Source organism: Anastrepha ludens, chromosome 2 (assembly GCF_028408465.1).
Source record: "Anastrepha ludens isolate Willacy chromosome 2, idAnaLude1.1, whole genome shotgun sequence".
Taxonomy (NCBI): domain Eukaryota; kingdom Metazoa; phylum Arthropoda; class Insecta; order Diptera; family Tephritidae; genus Anastrepha; species Anastrepha ludens.
The window spans coordinates 70,028,790-70,051,268 of NC_071498.1; the positions used below are offsets into that span (position 1 = coordinate 70,028,790).

The following is a 22,479-nucleotide window of genomic DNA, read 5'->3' on the forward strand; positions in this document are numbered from 1 at the left end:
CCTAGTTCTTGTATGCTCGTCGTAGATCATTATACGCTTCCCAGCAGGGTTCATTATCAGCTCCTCGAGCCAAGCTTATATTTCCACCAAGGTGCCTGTGATCTGCGTTTTAAGCGTAGAGGAGTGCATTCTACGTGATATGCTTTATTAAGTGCTCTTGTTATCGGTCTAACACTCTCTCCCAGTTCAACACAGGAGCTGAACCTGCGAGGCCTCAGTGGTTTTTCAATAGCACTTTCCTAAACAGATTCCTGGTGTGTTTCAAGGATTTCTGAAGGTTTTGCTCTTTAGATTGGGCGAGAATGTTATTTTGAATTGTTTGTATTTCTGGTCGGAGAAAGATGGCGTTTTTAATACTCTCCATTCGTCCACAATCGTAGAGTTATTCGTAAACAGAGTTAAGTCTAGAACATTTTTGGGGGTAGGTGTAATAAATGTTGGTTCCTCTCCCCGGTTTGCTATTTCTAGGCTAGTTTGTAAAATAAAGTTAAGTAGGTACTCACCTCTATGGTTTATGTCGGAGCTCCCCTAGAGAATGTGATGAAAGTTAGCATTGGAGCCAATAACTAGAGCTAGCTTCCTTCGCTCGGCTTCCTTAACCAGCCTACGAAGCTTATCCGGCGGTGCTTCCCTCTTGTGTGACATATAGCAGGACCCAAGAAGTAGTATTTCATTCGTGCATCCCTGAATAGTCACCACTGTCAGGTCATCTGTGGAGAGATTGGTATTAAAGTAGGAACATACACTTTTCTTAACAAATATTACTACTTTTGCCCTGTTCGTAGAGTTCGGGCAGGATGTGTTTTAGTTTGGTGCGTCCAGTCCAGATACCACGTTTCCCGAACTGACCCGTGGTTCCTGGACTAGAGCCATGTCGAAGTTGACCCCCTCTAAATTTTGAAGGAACTCAACTGGGTCTTCCTTGCATTTGTGAAAGTTAATTTTAAGGACGTCATCATCAGTATTTAGTTCCTTCACGGGATTGGATACCTGCTCCAGCTCACCCACCTTCTCGTCCAAGATGTTAAGAAAGGTTTCGAGGATGTCTTTAATGCCGAGATCCTTTTCCACCTCCCCAGTCTTGAGCCTGTATTCGTTTTCATGCGTGGGGTTGCGTTTTTTGAAACAAAGGAACACACTCCTGCTCCACGCAATTTTTCCAAATCCTTCGTACAAAATGCCCTCCGCCGTATTAATTATCTAGAGGATGTAGTTCTGGTTTCCCTCTGTGCTCGCTGAGTTAGCCACTTTCAACACCTTCCAGTCGTCGGTAGGTACATTTTTGTTCTGCATTTGTAGTATTGCATGCTCCGGGTTTACCGTGCGCGGTATTAATACCTTCGCCTCTGGTATCGACGGTAGAACAGCTGCGAACCACTATTTCAAGTGCGACACCTTCCCATAGACCTTGAAGCTTCTTCACAGCTTTCTTAACCCATGTGAGAGAGGGTTCGTCCTTGCTTTTTATGATTTTGACGTCGCTGAACCATCCTGCCCAATCGAATGTAGGCATAGATGTGTTCGGATCCGCGTCCATTCTTGCGAAAAAGGGTTCCAACAGCTTCATTTCCACTGATTTCAACTGCTCCTGCGACATTTGCCCCAGCGGGTTACCACGATTAATAAGTGCCACAGACAGGTGCTTTTTGGCAATCTCACTCACGTGTTGCAGCAACGTTTTTGCACTTTTTTTGTGGTAGGATGCCCACCTTTACTTTCGGTCGATCGCTGCATTTTTTAGGCCAGTCTCTCCTCAACCTTATTGGCCAACTCCTTGATACAGCACACTCAGCGCGATTTGCAAAGTGAGCCCAGCCCTTGTCAACTTTATTTTTAGCCCATGCCAATCGTTCCTCTTCAGTTTACGTCAGATTGGTCATACCATACATCGGTCGCAGATTTTGACCACAGCTTTGTAGCGTGTTTTTGCTTTCATCCCCACCTTGGTTGGCTTAGCTCTACATCCTTTCTTACTCACAGAACTGGCACGACTACCTGCTCGACAAGGCAAGCGCAGTAGTGTAAGTAGTATAAAGGGGAATTCAAATGGTCCACCACGGCAGCGCTCCATGCCGTTGCAAGGCCACAGTTAGTCCCTAAGGCGACACGGTGTTATGGAGGCGCCGTTAAGATACAGCCGATCTGGTGAGTCCTCTGGCTGGAAATCATCCAATGGGCACGGGGTTGCATAACACCTTGGATTAGGGGGTGGGCAAGGTGAGGAAATAATGAGATGCCGGGGGTTCAGGAATAGCAAGGGATCTTCGTCGGTACGGTTATCTTCGCATGGGGACTGCATGGCCACCAATTTCGCCGTAAAGCGGATGGAAGGCTAGCCAATCCCCATATGGAGCTTCCCTCTTAGTCCGTGTTGAGTTGGTCCACATGATATGAGGGGTCAAACCTTAAGCCTAATCCCCGTGGCAAGGAGACCAACAAGATGAGGATAGGTGAGCAGATAAATATGCAGAAATCACCATCTGCTCCTCTTTTCTGAAATCAATATGTTGTCAATATGATCAAAATATGTCTTTACTTTTACTTAGGGAAGCATACATGGTATCATAAATTTAAAGCTTTAAAGCCGTTCTTCCGATTTTTTTATTTATAGAGTTATGGCGTTCTTTCAGCAAACAAACGATATGATCTCAGCAAGTTGTATATTTACATATGTATCTGTGTATACTATATATGGTATGTGGGAATATTTAATTTACTGAATCATAATAAGTAAATACATATACAAACGAATTTATTGTGAATATATGTACATAAATAAGTCTAAAAAAGTAGATGCAGACAGTTATTAGCGAACTATGTATTAGTACTTACATATACATACAATGTAACAAAACTACAAATTAGTTTACTAATTACACTGTGCCAGCTCAAAAGAGTTCAAATAAGTTCGATAGTTGGCCTCACTTAATCTGAATGCAATGGTGTTCCGGTTTCGTCACATTTGCTCCAGTTTTCGAGATAAATGCCTTGAAAATGTCCTTCGAGGCCGCTAGATTGAAAAATTTGGTAACATACATATGTTGATGACTTTTGTATATTATAATATAGTCCTGTGGAAAATTTTATCAGAATTGCTTACTTATTTACAAAAAAAGTTAAAATTTAACCAGATTTGATAACAAAGAGTTAAAAAGCCCCAATTAAGAAATACCAACTATCAAAACCATTTCGCAAAAAAAGGTAAAACTTCGCGCACAGGGTTTTTACTCGTACTCGAAATCTTAAAACAAATGTAACAACTAAACTGGTTAGTTCCGATAAATAATAAATATTACAAGCAAAGAATTATGACCTGGCAATAAGAATCCATGGAATAAAAAAAGCGTTATAAATTATTGTTAATTATTGAACAAAGGTAAAATTGTCATTAAAGACAAATCATTTTATTCGAAAAGGCAACTTTGTTTGGCGCCGAGCATACTTTAATAAAAATAAATACATACACTTCTGACAAAACAACTTACATCAACATAACATTTTCTATCTAATAAGAATTAAATTGCTGGTTGTTAATGCAAAATTTAAATTATACTGTGCAACAGCACTTTTGTACCGGAAAAGCGGTCATGAGTAGACCACTTTTGCAGAATAAAATTATAGCCCTCGCCTCAGTTATTTTTTTTAAATGTTACATGCGAATAAGGTCAATTTTTGATAGAAAAACATTATTTGATCTTTATTTTTTTTACAAATTTTGTGAAACATTTTAACCTCGTAGTGTATCAATTTACAGGTCAATTTGATTTTTGTTTTAAGAAAAGTAACTGTACTTTTCGGATTATAACGACACTTTTACTAGGTTGTTCAATAAGAGATGGCGTTAGTACTAGCCAAATTTTTTTTGTCACAGTATTTTCTAGAATTTTTCTAAATATTAAAATGTATTTATGTATCAATGTAATATATATAAGTAAACTTTAATGTGTAAATATGTATGTATTGTTATATATATATATTTGGCCGAGCTCCTCCTCCTATTTATGGCGTGCGTCTTGATGTTGTTCCACAAATGGAGGGACCTACAGTTTCAAGCCGACTCCGAGCGGCAGATATTTTTATGATGAGCTTTTTCATGGCAGAAATACATGACGTATGTTTGTATTGTTATGTAAAGAAAAACAGGCAAAGCCTATAATAAAAGATAAAGAAGAAGAAAAAATCAAGTATCGTGCATTGATTGCATTTTTATTTTTGGAAGGTTTAAAGCCAAGGAAATTTATGAACGAATGTTGAAAGTATACAAGAACTTTTCTCCATCAATTAGTATAGTAGGTAGATGGGTTGTTGAATGTAACGTGGCCGTACAAGCCTTGAAGAAGATCCCCGTCAAGGACGCCAAAAAATAGCAACAACAACAGAAATCGTAAAAAAATACAGGAAATCATATTGGAAAGTCGCCAAGTGACTGAAAGAGATTTAGTAGAAGCAATAGGCATCTCTTTGGGCAGTGTAAGTAGTATTTTGACTGAAGTACTAGGTTTCAGAAAGCTGTGTGCACAATAGGTGCAATGGAACTAACTGGATCGAGTGCGATTTTCTCAGATTTTCCCCGTAGCCAAATATACATATGCGTGGAAAGCATTTTTTATCAAATGCTGAGGTCATAACAACTGTGCAGGCGTATTTTGCAGCCCTTTCAGATCTTCTCTTCAGGTATGGAATTCATAAATGGGAATCTCGTTGGAACAAGTGTATTGAGGTTCAGGGAGACTATATACGTGTGAATAATAAAGTGTATTTCAAACCATGAAGTTGTGTTTTCCCCCGTAAAACTTATTGAGCAACCTAGTATGTCCCAATAGAAAAAAATTAAATTTTTTGTAATGTGCTATTAATTACTTACGTATGATATGTATTAAAATTTAAAAATTCATCTAATAAAAGTTGAATATTAAAATCATGACAGAGCTTGAAAAACAAAAAAAAATCCCTTTTTTAATGGGTACATATACTATGAGGATCTCTCACGCGTCATGAAAACCAATAAAATACTTTAAAGCGAATGTTAATGTTTTTTTCAGACCGAAGACACGGCCACAATTCTAAATGGTATGCAGGCATTTCCATTTCCAGAAAGGTAGGCGCCAATGATGAGCTACTCCTCATTAAATAAACTATATACCAATAGGATTGACCAGAAAGTGGAAATAATGACTCATCAAGAGAGAGTTTCTTTAATATAATATTGTGATCGATGATTTCCATTTCAAATATGGTCACAGTTATCTAGTGAGACTAACAGGATGGAGCAGAACATCTCTTGCTTAGAAAAGTATATACTTATACTTTCACATAATGCAATGCCGTGCCAGTCGTAGTCTTCCAATCTCCTACTGATACTGAAAATGTGATCGGCGAATTATCTTTGTGATTGATAATCATACGCAGTCTTTCGAAATCAAGCATCAAGCAAACAGAAGGATAATGCGTCTGGCAGGTGAAGGTACCCCGCCCGATACTAACCACCTAGCAGATACCCACTTTAACCTACTGACCTGACACCTCTCTCCGTCCAACCTGCCGAAACAGCATGTTTCCAAGGCCTTCCGTTAGATGAGTTAGACAGTTAGACGATAACGGTCGGTGACTACACCGCACTGGCAGTGCAGGTGTTATAACAGTGTGGTATCCTCTCTCCTTCCTACTCAACATCTCTGTCTTGAAATCGCACCAAGCACTAGGGGAGTTTCACTGATCTCTTTTGCTGATGATTGTTCGATATTGGCGTTCGCTGGTGACATTAATGGCTTATATTTGAAGATAAACGGTTGTGTCTGATTTTTTCACTGCGCCTAGCCTAACATTCTACCCTCGTTCCTACGACAGCCGGTTCTACGTTACCGAAACGGCCCGGATTTATGTCCGTCCAAAGACTGCCACTCCAGCACCTTTCCCCCCATACATCTTGTTACAACAACAACAATAATAACAACGCTCTGCCCTACAAAATGCACGACTATTCTATACCACACTGACGAATGAGATCAAATTCCAACATCCAAGTTGATGACCCAGCAACTCCGACTGTTAATTAGCCCAAGTTACTGGATGTCACTCTCCTTCTCGCCGCATGCAAGAGCTATCACAACTTAAGTCCAAAGCTCCAACATGATCGTCAAATCGCTAGCCGATAGCACCTGACGCAAAGAAAAATAAAAGTTGCTAGCAACTTTGCTAGCCGATCTGATCGCCCCGGCCTAGAAGTGCGCAGTGGATGAAGCTACAAACCTATCAAATACCGAATTCGGCTTCTGAGGTCTTCTAAGTTGAGGGGCATAAAACAATTCTCAGCAAGCAGTTTCTGCTTGGATGGTACTGCAAGTAACTGCTGAAAGCGGAGACCCTTCCGAGACCTACGTTCCCCCTGATATTCGGTTCTAGGTTATCGGAACAACCTGGATTTACTATATATCCGGCCAAGGACTGTCACTCCAGCAGCACACCTCGTACATGTATGGTGAATGTCTTTGCTGATACAACAACAACAACCTTCCTAGGGGCGTTAGAAATCATCTCATCCAACTTACACGATTTGCTTACACAGATCTTAGTGAAACTCATAAAAACGGGTATAGAATTATACACTGAAATATTATTATTATAATTGAAAAGATGGTGACCAGGTTTCGATCACACTACAAAAATTGTTCAATTGAACGCCGATCCTAAAATTTTAAAACAAAGAGTCTATTTAGTTTGTAAGTTCTTTATTTTAATATTTTATACAAATATACTACTTGGTAACTTTTAAGCTTTTAACCCGAAACATACACATACATATTAAAAATGTAAAATCCTTAATACAATATTCTCAAAACTCTTTCAAACATTTTTTTTATTGCAAACGTTTACCAAACTTTTTTGTAGAAATAACAACTTTTCAAGAAAGGATTTTTTCTAATTCTTTTTTCAAATTTTTGCACACTTTTCTGTGTGCTTCTGGCAATTTCTTTTAGTGTTTAGTACGTTCGTCACAACTATATTTGCAAGTGGAATCCAGTAAGAGTTCCACGTTAGCCATTATATGTTAGTGTATAAAAAATTTTAACTTAATTTGCACATTTTTTATAAAAAATACGCTAAAAACAAATGAATCTTTTTCAAAATGTAAATACACAGATGAACTTTGCGACCTCGATGAAAGAACCAATAATTTGAATAATAAAACATGTACTATTGTTAAACAATTCGTTGCATTTATGCAGTTGAGGTAAATACTGGTTAGGGATGATACATGAAAAACTGGTATTTTTGAATCACTTTAAGTAATATTAATATATCTGCAGTATTTCTGCATTGTCTTGGTTTTTAGTATTGAAGGAAGCATGAATTTTTGTATAACGTTTTTTTGTAGTTAAGTTAATCCTATTGTAAAAAACGATACTTTACAAACAATTTATCTTGACTACTTGAGCTGAACGAAGCACAACAGTTTTCAGATTTGAAGAAAAATGCTTTAGAGATCATCTAAATGTTTTCATGCTTGTTGATTTACCAATTGCACATAATTTGCTGGGAAGAGACCATAACGGTTCTTGCATAATCCACGCCACCAACCTTCATCGATCTATAAAACCAAGACTTATATAAATAGATTTTAGTAATTTTAATTAAGCTTTCTTACCATTTCGATATGAGTGATTGTATCGTCGGGATCAAATGATATTTCGTCGTCATCAGCGGCTTGGTAATCATAGAGAGCAATCGCATGGATGCCCGTGTCTTCGATGTAGTCAGCTAAATTATCGGAATTGGCATAAATGGCCTCTTCAGAAGCTGCATCCGGAGCTGCTGTAGGAGCGGCAGTATTGTCAATTGTTGCTACTTCCTCTTCTTTCTTAGCGTTTACTGGCGGTGATTGATTGATTTGATGTTTTGATTCTTGTTGCTGCTGATGTTGGTTTTGTTCAACACTGGCCCTATTCTCGTAGACTGGTTCTTGTATTGGCGATTCTGGGGACGATAATTGTGGTGGTGTTATTATATTCTGTATTTCAATAGAAGGGATGACATCAGGTGGTGGTCGGGTAACAGTGATATTTTTTTGTACGTTATTAACGGCCAGTTGAACTTCTTGGTTTTCTTGTTTCTCTTCCAATTGCTTAGACACTTGAACAGGCTCGGCTTTTGGAATGATTATAGGTTCTTTGCGTACTGCAGTAGGATTTTCTGTTGTCGGTGATTGCATTTGATTAAAAGCACTAATTGCATTGCTGATGCCACCTTCCCGACCCGTCGAAATCGACGATCGACTGCCCTTTGCCGGCGGAGCTCGTGCTTCTTCTGCCGCTGGTAGTGGCGTATTTTCAATTATAGTTCTTTTAGATGCTTCTTCACGATCACGACGATCTTTTTCTTCTCGCAATCTCTTCTGTTCATCAGTCCGCTTACGATTTTCTTCTTCTGAGTTCTTAGCTAGGTTCTCAAATTTAGCACGTAAATTCGAAGGCTTGGCTCCTTCGATATTCGGTTTTACTTTAGTATAAGTGGTGCCAATCTGTTGCTTTTCAGCATCATCGAATCCAGCAGCCGACTTATCCATACGATCTTTTTGTATGCCGAATTTACCTCCAAAACCCTAAAATTCAATAAAAGCTCATAAATATTTATAATTACATATATGTATTGTAATTTAACATTAAAAAAAGTAAGCGGGAGATAAAATTAACTCACAACTTTATGGTCCATTTGGCTTTCATGCTTTTGTGGTGCTTCTTTATGATCCCAACCCATAGCAGATTTATCTTTACGGTCCTCCTGAATACCAAATTTGCCACCGAATCCCTTCGAATAATCTTCAACGAAAATAAAATCGATTTATTATTCCTTTGAGTAATTTTTCCATATCTTGCTTACCTTTTTGGGACTCGTGTTTTTCTACTTTTTCGACGTGGTCCCAACCTACAGCCGATTTATCTACTCTATCGGATTGAACGCCAAATTTGCCACCGAAACCGGTCGCATAGTCTTTTTGAGAAGCATGTTTTTCCACTTTTTCAATATGATCCCAGCCTGCTGCTGACTTATCGACACGATCTTTCTGCACCCCGAATTTCCCACCAAATCCTTCGCTGTAATCTTTTTGAGAAGCATGTTTTTCTACAGTGGAACGGTAATCGTGCCCAACCGCTGACTTATCCATTCGATCTGTTTGGACTCCAAATTTTCCACCATAACCATATCCTGGATTTTGCTCCTCTAATTCCTTTCTCTTTTTGTCTTGATCTGCCTTTTCAGTTTCAAAACGTAATTTCTCCATACTGTATGCATGTTACAAATGAATCATTAAATATGTACTATTATACTGCTTTACACAAATGAGTAATCAAAAGGCAACTTACTCGATGGCACCTGCTGTTCGCCCGCTTCCCTCGACCGTTTTCGATCCCCATCGCTGTTCTTGTTCGCTAACATCGTTTACAAAGTCCGGATCTGTTTCCCAATCGTCATTCGCCTCCGGTTGAGTATTCTGGAGTTGCAGACCTGCTGTGGCTTTCCACATTTTGCTCAAATTTAACTGTTAAAAAAGTATTATGAATTAGTCACTTAAAATAATGGTCATCACTTAACGTTATGAATGAAAAGCAAGATAAGGTTACAATCAAATTTGCTCCATATTCTTTATCTATAGGGAGTGGTCAGCCGGTTTCACATTTCATGAAATGTATTGATAATAGTTTCTAATATTTATTTATTTGCGGGATGGTTGCTATCTACAGATTTATATATTATGTTTTAATTGAACTCGTACAGTGCAATATATTAATAAAAACTTACAAATTAGAGAAATATTTTCCTACCTAAATGATTCAGTTTTGTAAATGTAGCAAGTGCTTCTTCTTCACTTTTGACAGCTAATTGTTGTAAGACATACTGAAGAGAAATGGTGCATTGACAATTGGAACATTGATGAAGGACCCAAAAAGATATATTATTAAACAGACCCCGACCCACAAGCACTTTCAAACGGATTAAAGCTATATGTTATGGGCGATAATGCACGGAAAAAATACTTAGTCGTACTCGCATAAAACCTCTAAGCAAGTGCAGACTTGTGTACTTTCATAAGTGATCATCTCCATGGAATACATTTTTATAGGTTTGAATATATATGTATGCCTAGTTAATCGAGTGGCAATAGCCTTTAAAGTGCAATATACACTCATACAATAACTTGAAATTCTCTAATTCGAATTTCTCCGAATTTCTTCTCACATACTTCTCTAAGTCGGATTTTTTAGAGGAAATTTAAAATTATGTTGTTGTTTAGTTTTTCAATGAATCCCTTATTTGGGGAAGCACTTGTGCCATAGTAAAAAGATTTTTAGAGGTGTTCTTGATAACATACCGTTATTCTTGTACTTATCCATTGTAAAACGAAGAGGTTTTCTTTTGTAAGTATCTTCTTTTTCACAGAGTCCATGTGGCATTATGAGGCACTGTAGCACTAACTGAGCAATTTCGGATCACAGCGGAATGGGAAGGGGTGATGAGGGTTCTGTGACGGAAATTATTCACCGATGATAATGTAAGAGATTACTTTAGAAGTTTGCATTTATATTTGCAAACCACCACTGACGATCATTAATGTTCTTACGACAATCGGTTCTACGTAACCCCAACGGCACGGATTTATATCCGGCCAAGGACTGACAACAGCATTCCCCGTATATGTATGGCGAATATTTTTGGTGGAACAAAAACATCATTAAAATACTTTGAATAAATTAGAATAACTATTTACTGAAATATCTAAAATTAAAGTAGGTTTTTGTTCTCTGATATCCGATAATTTTAATTCATTAGAACTTTTACATATGCATTTAGAATAAATTTGATTTCAAATCAATAAATGTGCTCATTCTTTAATATGTATTTTACAAATTACCATTATCTTAAAAAACAAAAAGTATATTCTGTAACTCAAAGCATCCATAAGTCAAACATTTTCATTGAATAGTGGGGATTCGGATATAGAAGCTTGACTGTATATGACATTCCTTCTGGGTATTTGATCCAATTAAATTTGTTACTTTGTTATATATTGGTTGTTAAAAGAGCATGGAGTAAAAGAAAGATAAAAAAACAGATCAATTGCTGCAAATAAATAGATTAATTTGAGTAAGTCGTTTCAACCATCAGTATATGCCGAATTATTTTGCTCGATTCCTTTTGTTAGTTTTTAGAAAAGAAATCTTTTATTTTTATAATGATAGCAGTTCGCTGAACACGCTCAATCGATAGCATTTCGATAATTTGTCAAATAGAAATATCGAAGTGGAATGGAACAGCACTTCCGTCGCACGAAGCCAATATTCGGCCATTTCTTTCCGTGCGGTTCTTTAACATGACTGGTTTGTCTAATAGGGTAAGTGGCGGTATTTTCATGGGAAAATGGCAGCAAAATGTATTAAAAACTCATAAAAATGCAAGAAAATTGTGCGTTATGTCGTTAACTTTTCGCAACTATCAAATTTGATCCGAAAAGTGTTTCAAAAAGTGAAAAATCAGCTTGATAATCGTTTGTCAAACCCGAGCTCGGTGTTACACGTGCCTATTTGATTCGTGGAGGAATATTTGTGACATCTAAAGCTTACGAAAACGTCTACGCTTTAGAAAAATAAGCTTCATTATTCATTAATGTGAATAAAACATGTATTTGTGTAAATTGTTAACAAATTACGAAATATATTGCTTGGGTGCCTAAATATGCATTTTGTTGTGATCTAGTTTTTAACTTAACCTCATTTTTATATGATTTTAATATTGCAATGTTGTTTTGTATACTTTCAGGCCGTTGTTATTGATGGTCGTGGCCATCTGGTTGGCCGTTTGGCCTCCGTTGTTGCCAAATACCTGTTGCAAGGTGGTAAAGTAGCTGTTGTTCGTTGTGAAGAGTTGAACCTCTCAGGACACTTCTACAGAAACAAAATAAAGTACTTGGCTTACTTGCGTAAACGCTGTAATGTAAATCCTGCTCGTGGTCCATATCATTTCCGTGCCCCATCACGCATCTTCTTCAAAGCTGTGCGAGGTAAGATGCCAGTAAAAGTAGCTATAGCTCGCTGCTACTATTTTGTATGATGAATTATATTTTCCTTACCTACATTATTTGAATAAAATCATGTAACAAATTAATAACTGATTCCTAAGTATACATTATTGTAGATATAAACATATTTCAATGTACTCAAACGTTTTTTTTCCATATTTCAGGTATGTAACAAACAACGAAAACTTATTGTGACGGTAAAAATATTTCCAAAACTAGTGATGAAGGATATACCTTACCTACATTATTTGAAACAGAAATGTAACAAAATTAAAAACTGAAACACGATTTAAAATATTATTTCTATAACTTAGATTTACTTTTTTAAAATTTGCGATAATTTGTTTGTTTTTAGGTATGATTCCACATAAAACAAAGCGTGGTCAAGCTGCACTTGCCCGCCTGCGTGTTTTCGATGGTATTCCACCACCATACGACAAGCGTCGTCGTGTCTGTGTACCAATTGCCATGCGCATCCTCACATTACGTTCTGACCGTAAATACTGCCAAGTTGGACGTCTGTCACATGAAGTCGGCTGGCATTACAAGGATGTTGTCAAGAGCTTGGAAAGGAAACGCAAGGCAAAGTTGCGCGTCATCTTGAAACACAATAGGATCATGAAGAAACTAACGGTTAAGGCTCGCGAAAATATTGCGAAGGTGGCCGAACCATTCAACAAGATTATTAAATCCTACGGATACGAAGTTTAAATGCGTATCGTGATTGCTTGTATAAAATGAGTAGAGATTTTTTAATAAAAGAATATCTTAAGTAAAAAATATACCTGGCTATTATTATTCAACACTTTAATTCACTGCTTAAGTAAATAGCTAAACCGGTTAAGCAAACATATATCTCAATACGTAGAGCAAAGACATTATTTGGGATAACTTGATAAATAATTTACTGCAATGTTAGAGTTCGACTAACTTCAATGTTGTTTGGTATATAATTCAGAGCACTTTTCTTCGATTTGTGGTACACTTGCTTAACCACTCCTGTTATATTGCGCCAAACTTATTGATACTAATGGTTGTAAAATATGTCGGCTTAGGAAAAGTTTGAATTGCTATTTGACATTCAGTTTTTGCGATAATTTTCATATTCACCTAATCAATATTCTTTTTTTCGGTTATTATCAACTAACGCGCAGTATGCGGTAAATCCTCCAGGTTCCTTTCAGTAATCTTCACGTGCGGATGTAGCTTACCTTTTCCCTATCTGTTCTACCCTTCTTTTATTAAAACTAATATATACATTTTGGTTTAATTACACACCGCCATTAGTTTATTACACATCAGATACGTAAATTTAGTAATCATCGACCTAAATAAAAACGAAAAATATATTGTACAAAAGGAACTAAAGCGTATTACATCGAACGAAAATTGTATTTGCTTTATGCATCTATCTACTTATCTAGGGCACATGGCATGCCTACCACCATCGACAGGCATATTCATCCCCGTAGTAAATGTGGCCATGCCACTGGCCAAAAAACAAATAGCATTGGCCACTTCTTCTGCGTCGCCTGCTCGTCCAAGTGCGTGTGTAGTCTTACAGTGTTCCAGGAATTTCTCATAAGCATCATCATTCATACCAGAACGTTTATGTAGGTTGGTAACTACGACACCCGGATTAACCGAGTTGCAACGCACTCCCTTTGGTGCAAGTTCCAGAGCAACACAACGTGTAAACTGATCAATTGCCGATTTGGATACGTTGTAAGCTAAAACATTAGGAAAAGCACGTAAACCGCAAACGCTGGAAACATTAACGATATTGCCTTTTGTTTTAATCAACTCCGGTACAACGAGCATAGTGAGTTGATACACTGAACGTACATTTACATTCATCATCCTATCGAACTGCTCAAGACTGGTATTCTCAATGCTACCACTCTCGATGATTCCAGCATTGTTTACCAATACATCAATTTGACCAAATTTGTTCAAAACTTCGGTTATGATAGTTGACACTGCGCTCTCATCTGTCAAGTCTGTCTTTATGAGCAACGGTGCTGATGAACCATCACCTACAGCAGCATTTTCACACTTTCCTTCTGTTTCTTTAAGATTTTCCATATTTCGTCCAACCAAAGCCAGTTTTGCACCTAATTTGGCGAACTGAACAGCTGCAGCGGCACCAATCCCAGAGCTGGCACCCGTGATTAACACAACTTTATCCTTGAAATCCATACTCCCATTAAAGACACAACGCAGCGAAATTGTGAAATCGTCTATCAGATAATATCAAATAATAAAAAAATACTCCAAGTACCCAAGAATGATATAAACAAGATTGCGCCCATCAGAGCGTACGTGTCGTCACGTTTGCTGAGTTGTGCAGTATTGCCAACCATTTGCTCTTCGCAATAAATTTAGTGCTTTTTTATACCGAAAATGCGAAAATTTTGAAGTTTCGTGTTTGTTTCTTTTTGCGTTTAATTTAAAGCTACCGAATGCTTCAATGCTATCACTAGTAAAATGCTTCATACATATAAAGCTCGTTTTTCGATTGAAGGCATTTCCTCGCCGGCAGAAATGCATCCACTGTTTGCAGAGCGCCTCATCCTTTGGAAATATAATATAAAAAAGCTTATATCACACGCTTTATTGAGGTTCTTACTAGCACAATTTTTCACTGCACATTTCATGTTTTCTTATTTTTCACTTATACGAGTACACTTTCACGAAATATCTTATTTTTGCGTAAATATTCACTAAAACGTTTGTTACCGTTTGTTCTTATTAACGCACATTTCAAATAAGAAACGAATATTCATAAACATCAACAATAACCGCAATCATGGGCAATGTGACCAGATCTCTGAGAAGATTTTAGTGCTAATGAAAATTTTTTTACTCTTATAAAATTTGATAATTTGAAAGTGCAAATTTAATTTTTGGCTCCATTTAAGGTTATGCAAAAATATTATTTGCCCCGCTCCCAACTCTTCTTAAGATTGAAAACCTTTTTACACATTTTAAAAAGCCTTTGAATTTATTGAATGCGAATTAAAACCTTAGAGGTGTAATTGTTTCTTCCGGTCATAAATCTTTAGTGAGACATAGGACATTAAGAGTTGTATTCATTGTAAAAATAAGCCACAAACTACCAGAAAATACTAAAGAAACCATACTGACATTTTTACAAAAAGAGTACCTTATCTAGTTACATAACTTCAAATATAGCAAAAAAGCCGTTCCCTTAACAAAAGAGTCTCGTTTAAGAAAAACCTCATAAATTAAATTGTACATAAGCATGACATATTTATTTAAAAAAACCCACATTTTAAAGACAATTTGTCACGCATACAAAGTTCTTTAAGTGATTCAATAAAAATTTGTTGGGTTATTTTCTTTGAATGGGCATTTTAATGCGTTTTTATATCCAAAGCTAGGCAACACTGCAGTAGCGAGAGAGAGATTTGACTGCCGAAAGCAGAAGAACACCAACAACACTTGCACTCGCGGGCAATGCCACCAGATGTTAAAAAAAAGTAAAGCTAAATAAAACTGAGTGAATTATTTAAATAATTATTAAATAATTATTAAATAATTATTAAAACATGACATTTTAATTAGAACAACTAGAAAAATGTCATGAAGAAAGAACTAAAACTCCGAGACACAAAATAATAAAAATAACAAAAAAAAAATCATAAATCAAGTTACGAAAATGGTAATCTGGCCATACTGGAGCTAAAATCACGTAACTAGTTGTCAAATTCGCTGAGCGCAAAGTAACGGGACCACGATGGGCGCCATCTCATTATTCTTTGCATCATGCCAAGTACCGATTAGCGGTTATCAAGACAGTGCCACAGTCATCCACTTGAGAAAAGGGCATCTGAACCATTCACATTAAGCATAATAATGCAACTACAGCCCAGAAAAAATGATAATACAGAGTGCTCACATAATTGCAAACAATAACCACAGTAATTCGGCTTTTCGGAATTTGGCATTCTCATCAGATAGGTGAGAATGAGTTGATGAGTAAACTCACTATAACTGCAAAATATGCGACGTGAGCCAAACGAACTGTAAAATGATATGGATTCTAAGTAACAATGAAAATTCTAAAAACCGTAGCTAATTTTTTTATATCCAGTAGTATCTAAAATAAAATTTTCTGAAACATCTTAAAATCAAGTAGTCTTGTTAGTTTCAGAAATTTCTGAAAATGCTAAAAACGGTCGCGAGTGAACAAAGAACTGTTTTTACTTCAAAATACATTATTTAAGAAAAAATACTTCTTGTACCTATGGTACTTTGCCGTAATTTTTTTAGGGTTTTCAATAATGAATGAATTTTACAACTTATGAATGATGGTCCATGCCGGATATATGGAAGTAAGCTTTCCAATAACCTAGCCCGGCTGTGTGGTACAATATTGATGTAATTATTAAAAAAAATATTTTTTTTGATTGTTTTACCCTTCATTTGGGGGCTTTTTAGATCGATATCATCATTTATCTAAATTACCTTTTTATTATATGCAGGAGTATGGTTTTTAATAACAGATATATGTATGTACCTATTATGGTGTTTCATTTCAATTTATTTGTACGTGGGGCTCGAGAAGGAATTTCTAAATTACTTAAAATGTCATTTACACATTGTTTAATAAAAATAATAAAAAAATTAGTTAATTTAAGAAAACTATTATTTTTAAAAAAGTAGGGAAATGTATGTGGACTTAAGTGAAATCAACTAAAAAATTGAATAACAAAATATAAAATAAACAAATTATTTAAAATTAAATAAAACAAAGAAACATTAAATTAAATAAAACATAAAAATTTAAATTAATTAATATAAAGAAAGTAGAATAAATTAAAACACAAAAAAACGTTTAATAAAAAAAAAAAAAATACAAACCTATAAAATCAAACCAAAGCATTAAAATAAAAAAGCAAAAAAAAAAAACAACAGCAATCACAAAAAAATATTAAAATAAAACGTAAGTAAATAAATAAATAAAATTACATACATGAAAATAATAAATTAATATAAAATAAATAATGTTTTATTTAATAGAAAAAGTAATAAAGTAAATACATGATCTAACCCTATCAAACTCAAAACTTGGGTGTTCAATCAAGAACTGGAGAGTCCTTGCCGAAGATTCGTGCTCGGACCACAGGTACATTGAGTTTCAGTGTGGCGAGCAGGCACAAATGCCATTGCCCTCTAGAAACCCCAGAAAAACAGACTGGCAGAAGTTTAGGGAGGCGCTTCGGGACCTTGACGTTACGCCACCAAGACTTCGAAAAGAACAGGCCATTGAGGCGGCTGTTGAGAAACTCAACGCTGCCCTAACCGAATGTTTTGAGTCAGCCTGCCCAATTCGACCTCTCCCTAACCGGGCTTCCTTGGTGGAATCGAGAGCTCCAGATGTTGCGGCGTGAGTCGAGAAAACTTCTAAACCGGGCCCTCAAGACTAACCTTGCAGAGGACTGGGAGCGATACCGTGATGTTCAGAAGAACTACAAGAGGCTTATTCGGGAATCGAAAAGAGCCTCATATAGGGAATTCTGCAGCGGTATTGAATCTTTGAGTGACACGGCGAAATTGGTTAGGATCCTGAAAAGCGACCCAACTGCAAAGCTGAAGGCTCCTTCACGGAGCGGCAAAGTGAGACACTCAGCTTGCTGATGGAATCTCACTTTCCTGGTAATCAGATAAGCGTCAGCCGGCAACAGCCCTTATTGGCTTACATACCACGCTCTTGGAGGAAGGTGAGGGTCGCTTTCATCCCAAAGGTTGGAAACGACGACTACACCAGCCCCAAAAGCTTTAGACCCATCAGCATGACCTCTTTCATGCTGAAAAGTCTCGAAGGACTGGTGGAACTGCGCATACGTCAGAAGTCGCTGAAAGCTCACCCTCTGTCTCTATTTCAGCATGCCTATCAGAGTGGAAAATCGTGCGAGTCGGCACTACAAAACCTTGTTGCTAGGGTAGAGCTGGCCATCGACAGGAGGGACTACGCTATGGGCATCTTTTTAGACATAGAGGGTGCGTTTGATAATTCCACTTTTGACAGTATGTGTAACTCTGCTAGTAGGCACGGCGTAGACTGGATGCTAGTAAATTGGATTCGTTCGATGCTGGCCCAAAGAATCGTTTCGGTGCGAGCAGAGGAAGATCTGCTGGTGTCATCTGGGGTTAATAGAGGCTGCCCCCAAGGCGGTGTGCTGTCTCCATTGCTCTGGTGCATGGTAATCGATCCTCTACTCACCACCTTAAACGATTCGGGAGTCTACGCACAAGCATATGCGGACGATGTTACTTCTTTGGGAACAGGCCCTTCGCGTATGAACATCTGCAGGAAAGTACAGAAAACCCGCCAAGACTGGTATTGTCCTCTTTACCAGAAGGAGGAAGCTTGATGGACTCGTTCTGCCAAAGATAAAAGGAGTCACAATCCAAGGAAATTAAATATCTTGGAGTAATCCTCGATAGTAAGCTCCTATGGAAATCACACGTTGAAACAAAGGCATCCAAAGCATTGACAGCTTTCAGGCAGTGCAAAGGTGTCTTTGGGAAAACGTGGGGTCTCTCTCCTAGCAAGGTCCTATGGATCTACACGGCTATGATAAGACCCATTATCATCTATGCATCAGTGGTCTGGATGAGTAGACTCTCTCTAGTGGGAGTCAGGAGGACCTTATCGAGACTACAACGCACTGTGACCATCTGTTGCGCCGGAGCTTTTCCGACTACTTCAGGCCCGGCACTAGATGCTCTGATTGGTTTACCACCACTTGATGCTTTCATCCAGGGAGAGGACGTGAAAGCCATCTGCAGACTGAAACACAAAGGGAACTGGTACGGCCCTTGTCCTGCATTGGAACACAGAGAAGGCATGGACATCGATCCAACGATTCTCTCCATGCCCCTTGACTCCATGCCATCAAGAGTCGTACTTGAAAAAAGATACAGTGTAGTGCTACCAGAGTCTCAGTTGTGGGAAGACTCAGAAAATGAGCCCGGCAAACACTGTTTTCGAATTTTTACGGATGGCTCCGGCTCTGGGGTCTACGTGGAATCCAGCGGGACAAAACTGCACTTTGCTCTTGGAATGCATGCATCTGTGTTTCAAGCGGAGGTGTATGCAGTTCAAGAAGCGATGAACTTTGTTGTGGAAAAACGATGGAGAGGCAGATCTATATGTGACTGCAGCGACAGCCAAGCTGCGCTTATGGCCTTAGACAGCCCTCCAACCACATCAGGGGTAGTCAAGTCCTGTAAATCCAGGCTGAACTATGTCGGTAGACATAATAGAGTGATGCTAACATGGGTCACGGGACACGTGGGTATCGCGGGTAACGCGCGATGGGCTCTAGCTCTTAGCTAAGATGGGCTCTGAGGCCAACTTCTTTGGGCCAGAGCCCGTTTTGCCACTGCTTTCTGCGGCCATCACAGCCACGGTTAGCAAATGGGTAACTACCACCCACAAGCGAGCTTGGCAGGCTGAGAGAGGCTGCAGATGGACTAAACTGATGTTACCTGTCATGTCCGATCGACTGTCGCAAACCCCTCTGTTATTAAGCAGAGGGGAGTGCAGACGGCTGGTTGGACTGATGACGGGCCACTTTCTGTGGGCAAAGCACATGGAAAGGTTGGGCATCTCAGACAGTGTACTCTACCGAGATTGTGAAGAGGAGGATGAGACGGCGGACCACTTCCTGTGTGTCTGCCCCGCCTTCGCTCGAATTAGGTTTGAGGTCTTTGGCACTGATATGTTAAGAAGCGACCATCTTGGCTCCTTGGCACCACAAAATCTACTCAGATTTCTTCGGAGATCGGGTAGATTTAAAGAAAATTAAAAGGGAATCCAAGTGTAGTACAATGGGCTCAATTAATGTCCGAGTGCTACACTTGCTAGTTGTCCTGACAAAAAAAAACAAAAAAAAAAATACATGAAAAATAAAATAAAAAATTTATCTAAAATTGCATAAAACACAAAATGAGTAAAACATAAAATTAAGCCATTAAACAAAATAAAACTAAAACAAAATTATAATAAAAAAAATTAATAAAATACGATACGAGAAAATGTAGTAAAATATAAATATAATCTAGTAAAGAATAAAACGAAATGAAATAAAATAAAGAACTGCGAAGCATCAATAAAATAATAAATAATAACTGTTTTGTTTTGTTCTTTAGCCCAAAAATAAAAAAAAAACTTAGTTAAAATTCATTATTTTTTTATTTTAAGGCCTAATTAAGATTGAAACAGATTTGGATAAAATACGCAAATTTTGAATTCACCAGCATTTTAATACCATTTTTGAAAACGCGATTCAACGCGGTGTCATGGCGTGTCTTCCACCATCTACGGGTACACTGTGCCCAGTGATAAAGCTAGCCAGATCACTTGCTAGAAAGCATATCACATTTGCCACTTCAACCGGTTGGCCATAACGTGCCAGAGCATGTGTGTGTTTTGCTTTCTTTATAAATTCGTCATATGCCTTCTCGTCCAAATATCGTTTCTGCAAATTTGTGTATATGACACCGGGATTTATACAATTGCAGCGTACTCCTCGCTCGCCCAGCTCCAATGCTACACAACGCGTAAATTGATCCACACCCGATTTGGAAATGTTGTACGCCAAAGTGTTGGGGAACGAACGCATGCCACATATACTTGATGTATTCACAATATTACCCTTCGTCTTCAACAGTTCCGGTACCAATAAAAGGGTTAAGTAGAATTGGGAACGCAAATTTGTATGAATCATACAATCGAACTGTTTAAGGCTCGTGTTTTCAATCGTGCCATCCTCCATGATACCAGCATTGTTAACCAGCACATCCAACCTTTTATACTTATCAATCGTCTGCTTTGCTATGCATTCGAGATCTTCAGGTTGGCTAACGTCGCCGACTAATTGAAGTATTTCACCTTGATCTTTGGACTTGGCGTATTTCAAACAATTCTCTGCTGTTTTTTTAAGTCCCTCTTTGCTTCGATCCACAATTGCGAGTTTCGCACCCAGCTCCGAGAATTTAACGGCTGTGGCAGCACCTATTCCTGATGCTGCGCCCGTTAGAAGCACAACTTTATTGGTGAAATTCATAAATCCACTTTTGGGCTCAATGGACTGTGAATCTGTGAGTATGATTTTTTTAAATGGACCAAAAGAATTCGATAAACCTTAAAACTGATATGTACACATATCTGTAAGTACATATGTATGTAAAATTTGGAAAAATGAAGTTATGATGAAATTTTGTAGATAGTTTCATAAATCAATTATTTGTTGTAACAGACTAGAAATCAATGACGATGTTTCCGTCGGAAAATGATAAAGTACTTAAGTTAGTTTGAGGAAAAATTTGAAATCGAAAAATGCTGTCACGATGATTGATTTCGTTTGGGTTGTGGAAAGCAGATGAGTCTTCTCATCTCTACTTTCCGCATTTGAACGATTAAATGCATTTCGTCGGTCCGGGTTTGACACTTTCCTGAGCATTAATTTTTTATTCTAATAGCGATTGCTACACCACAGGCAACCGTAAACATCCGAATGCATTTATGCTATGACAAATATTATTCTTGACACCGTGAAAAATGCTAACCCATAATTAAAATTTTACATAAAACGTTTTAAGTTAATTAATTTTATGTTTTACACTGTCGTTTATCGGGTAAAGCCATAATATGGTCAGCCTTGTAGCAAAATAACTGGCTAATAATACGTTCACATATAAGTAGATGATCTACTTTTTCGTGCTTAACTCAAAATCCGTAATTAAAAAGCGCGATTTCCTATATAAAATTTCTCTCCCAAAAACTGAGATTATAAAATATATATACATATATATGTATATAATTGGCGCGTACACCCTTTTTGGGTGTTTGACCAAGCTCCTCTTCCTATTTGTGGTGTGCGTCTTGATGTTGTTCCACAAATGGAGGGACCTACAGCTTTAAGCCGACTCCGAACGGCAGATATTTTTTATGAGGAGCTTTTTCATGGCAGAAATACACTCGGAGGTTTGCCATTGCCTGCCGAGGGGCGACCGCTATTAGAAAAATGTTTTTCTTAGTTTTGGTGTTTCACCGAGACTCGAACCTACGATCTCTCTGTGAACTCGGAATGGTAGTCACGCACCAACCCATTCGGCTACAGCAGCCGTTATAAAATAATCCTAGATAATAACGATACTTTTTGACATACAACCTTGTGTTTTCTGTATTATCGATAATTATTATTACGAATGTAAGGAGAAACATCAAAATAAAAACTAAATGAAATGGATGCCGGGAAAGCAAACAGGTCTGTAAACATAATTCTAATAAAACTTGTGTTAAATATTATTAATTATGGATTCATTTTACAGAAAAAAGCGGGAGTCCACACGGATTTCCACCAAGCAGC

At 37.7% G+C, this 22,479-nt stretch overlaps 4 protein-coding genes across 7 annotated transcripts; 1 reads left to right on the forward strand and 3 right to left on the reverse strand.

Annotated features, from left to right (window-relative positions):
• Positions 1-6,711: 6,711 nt before the first annotated feature.
• On the reverse strand, positions 6,712-10,549 carry LOC128871778 (src substrate cortactin). 4 transcript variants are annotated; one of them, XM_054113841.1, is made up of 6 exons: positions 10,370-10,549; positions 9,363-9,538; positions 8,878-9,281; positions 8,695-8,816; positions 7,646-8,599; positions 6,712-7,588 (listed from the first exon to the last, which is right to left on the reverse strand). In XM_054113841.1, exons 1-6 carry the CDS (start codon positions 10,442-10,444, stop codon positions 7,499-7,501), a joined length of 1,821 nt encoding a protein of 606 aa, XP_053969816.1. In that variant the 5' UTR covers positions 10,445-10,549; the 3' UTR covers positions 6,712-7,498. The 4 variants fall into 4 exon arrangements, with proteins under 4 accessions (XP_053969816.1, XP_053969817.1, XP_053969818.1 ...); XM_054113842.1 differs by lacking the exon at positions 10,370-10,549 and adding an exon at positions 9,822-9,922; XM_054113843.1 differs by lacking the exon at positions 10,370-10,549 and adding an exon at positions 9,799-9,897.
• Positions 10,550-11,310: 761 nt separating this feature from the next.
• On the forward strand, positions 11,311-12,855 carry LOC128871780 (60S ribosomal protein L13a). The gene is made up of 3 exons (XM_054113846.1): positions 11,311-11,389; positions 11,815-12,055; positions 12,429-12,855. Exons 1-3 carry the CDS (start codon positions 11,369-11,371, stop codon positions 12,782-12,784), a joined length of 618 nt encoding a protein of 205 aa, XP_053969821.1. The 5' UTR covers positions 11,311-11,368; the 3' UTR covers positions 12,785-12,855.
• A 473-nt stretch (positions 12,856-13,328) lies between these two features.
• LOC128871779 (3-oxoacyl-[acyl-carrier-protein] reductase FabG-like) lies at positions 13,329-14,380 on the reverse strand. The gene has a single exon (XM_054113845.1). The coding sequence runs from the start codon at positions 14,270-14,272 to the stop codon at positions 13,490-13,492; it is 783 nt and encodes a 260-aa protein (XP_053969820.1). The 5' UTR covers positions 14,273-14,380; the 3' UTR covers positions 13,329-13,489.
• A 5,901-nt stretch (positions 14,381-20,281) lies between these two features.
• LOC128871781 (3-oxoacyl-[acyl-carrier-protein] reductase FabG-like) lies at positions 20,282-21,514 on the reverse strand. The gene has a single exon (XM_054113847.1). It carries the CDS (start codon positions 21,172-21,174, stop codon positions 20,395-20,397), a length of 780 nt encoding a protein of 259 aa, XP_053969822.1. The 5' UTR covers positions 21,175-21,514; the 3' UTR covers positions 20,282-20,394.
• Between the last annotated feature and the right edge of the window lie 965 nt (positions 21,515-22,479).

Coding starts and splice junctions, on each gene's coding strand:
- LOC128871778 (XM_054113841.1), bottom strand. CDS start 10,444: ATGGACTCTGTGAAAAAGAAGATACTTACAAAAGAAAACCTCTTCGTT. Junction 9,282..9,362: donor CGAACAGCAGGTGCCATCGA/GTAAGTTGCCTT, acceptor ACATGCATACAG/TATGGAGAAATTACGTTTTG. Junction 8,817..8,877: donor AAAACACGAGTCCCAAAAAG/GTAAGCAAGATA, acceptor TTTTCGTTGAAG/ATTATTCGAAGGGATTCGGT.
- LOC128871780 (XM_054113846.1), top strand. CDS start 11,369: ATGACTGGTTTGTCTAATAGG. Junction 11,390..11,814: donor TGACTGGTTTGTCTAATAGG/GTAAGTGGCGGT, acceptor GTATACTTTCAG/GCCGTTGTTATTGATGGTCG. Junction 12,056..12,428: donor CTTCTTCAAAGCTGTGCGAG/GTAAGATGCCAG, acceptor GTTTGTTTTTAG/GTATGATTCCACATAAAACA.
- LOC128871779 (XM_054113845.1), bottom strand. CDS start 14,272: ATGGATTTCAAGGATAAAGTTGTGTTAATCACGGGTGCCAGCTCTGGG.
- LOC128871781 (XM_054113847.1), bottom strand. CDS start 21,174: ATGAATTTCACCAATAAAGTTGTGCTTCTAACGGGCGCAGCATCAGGA.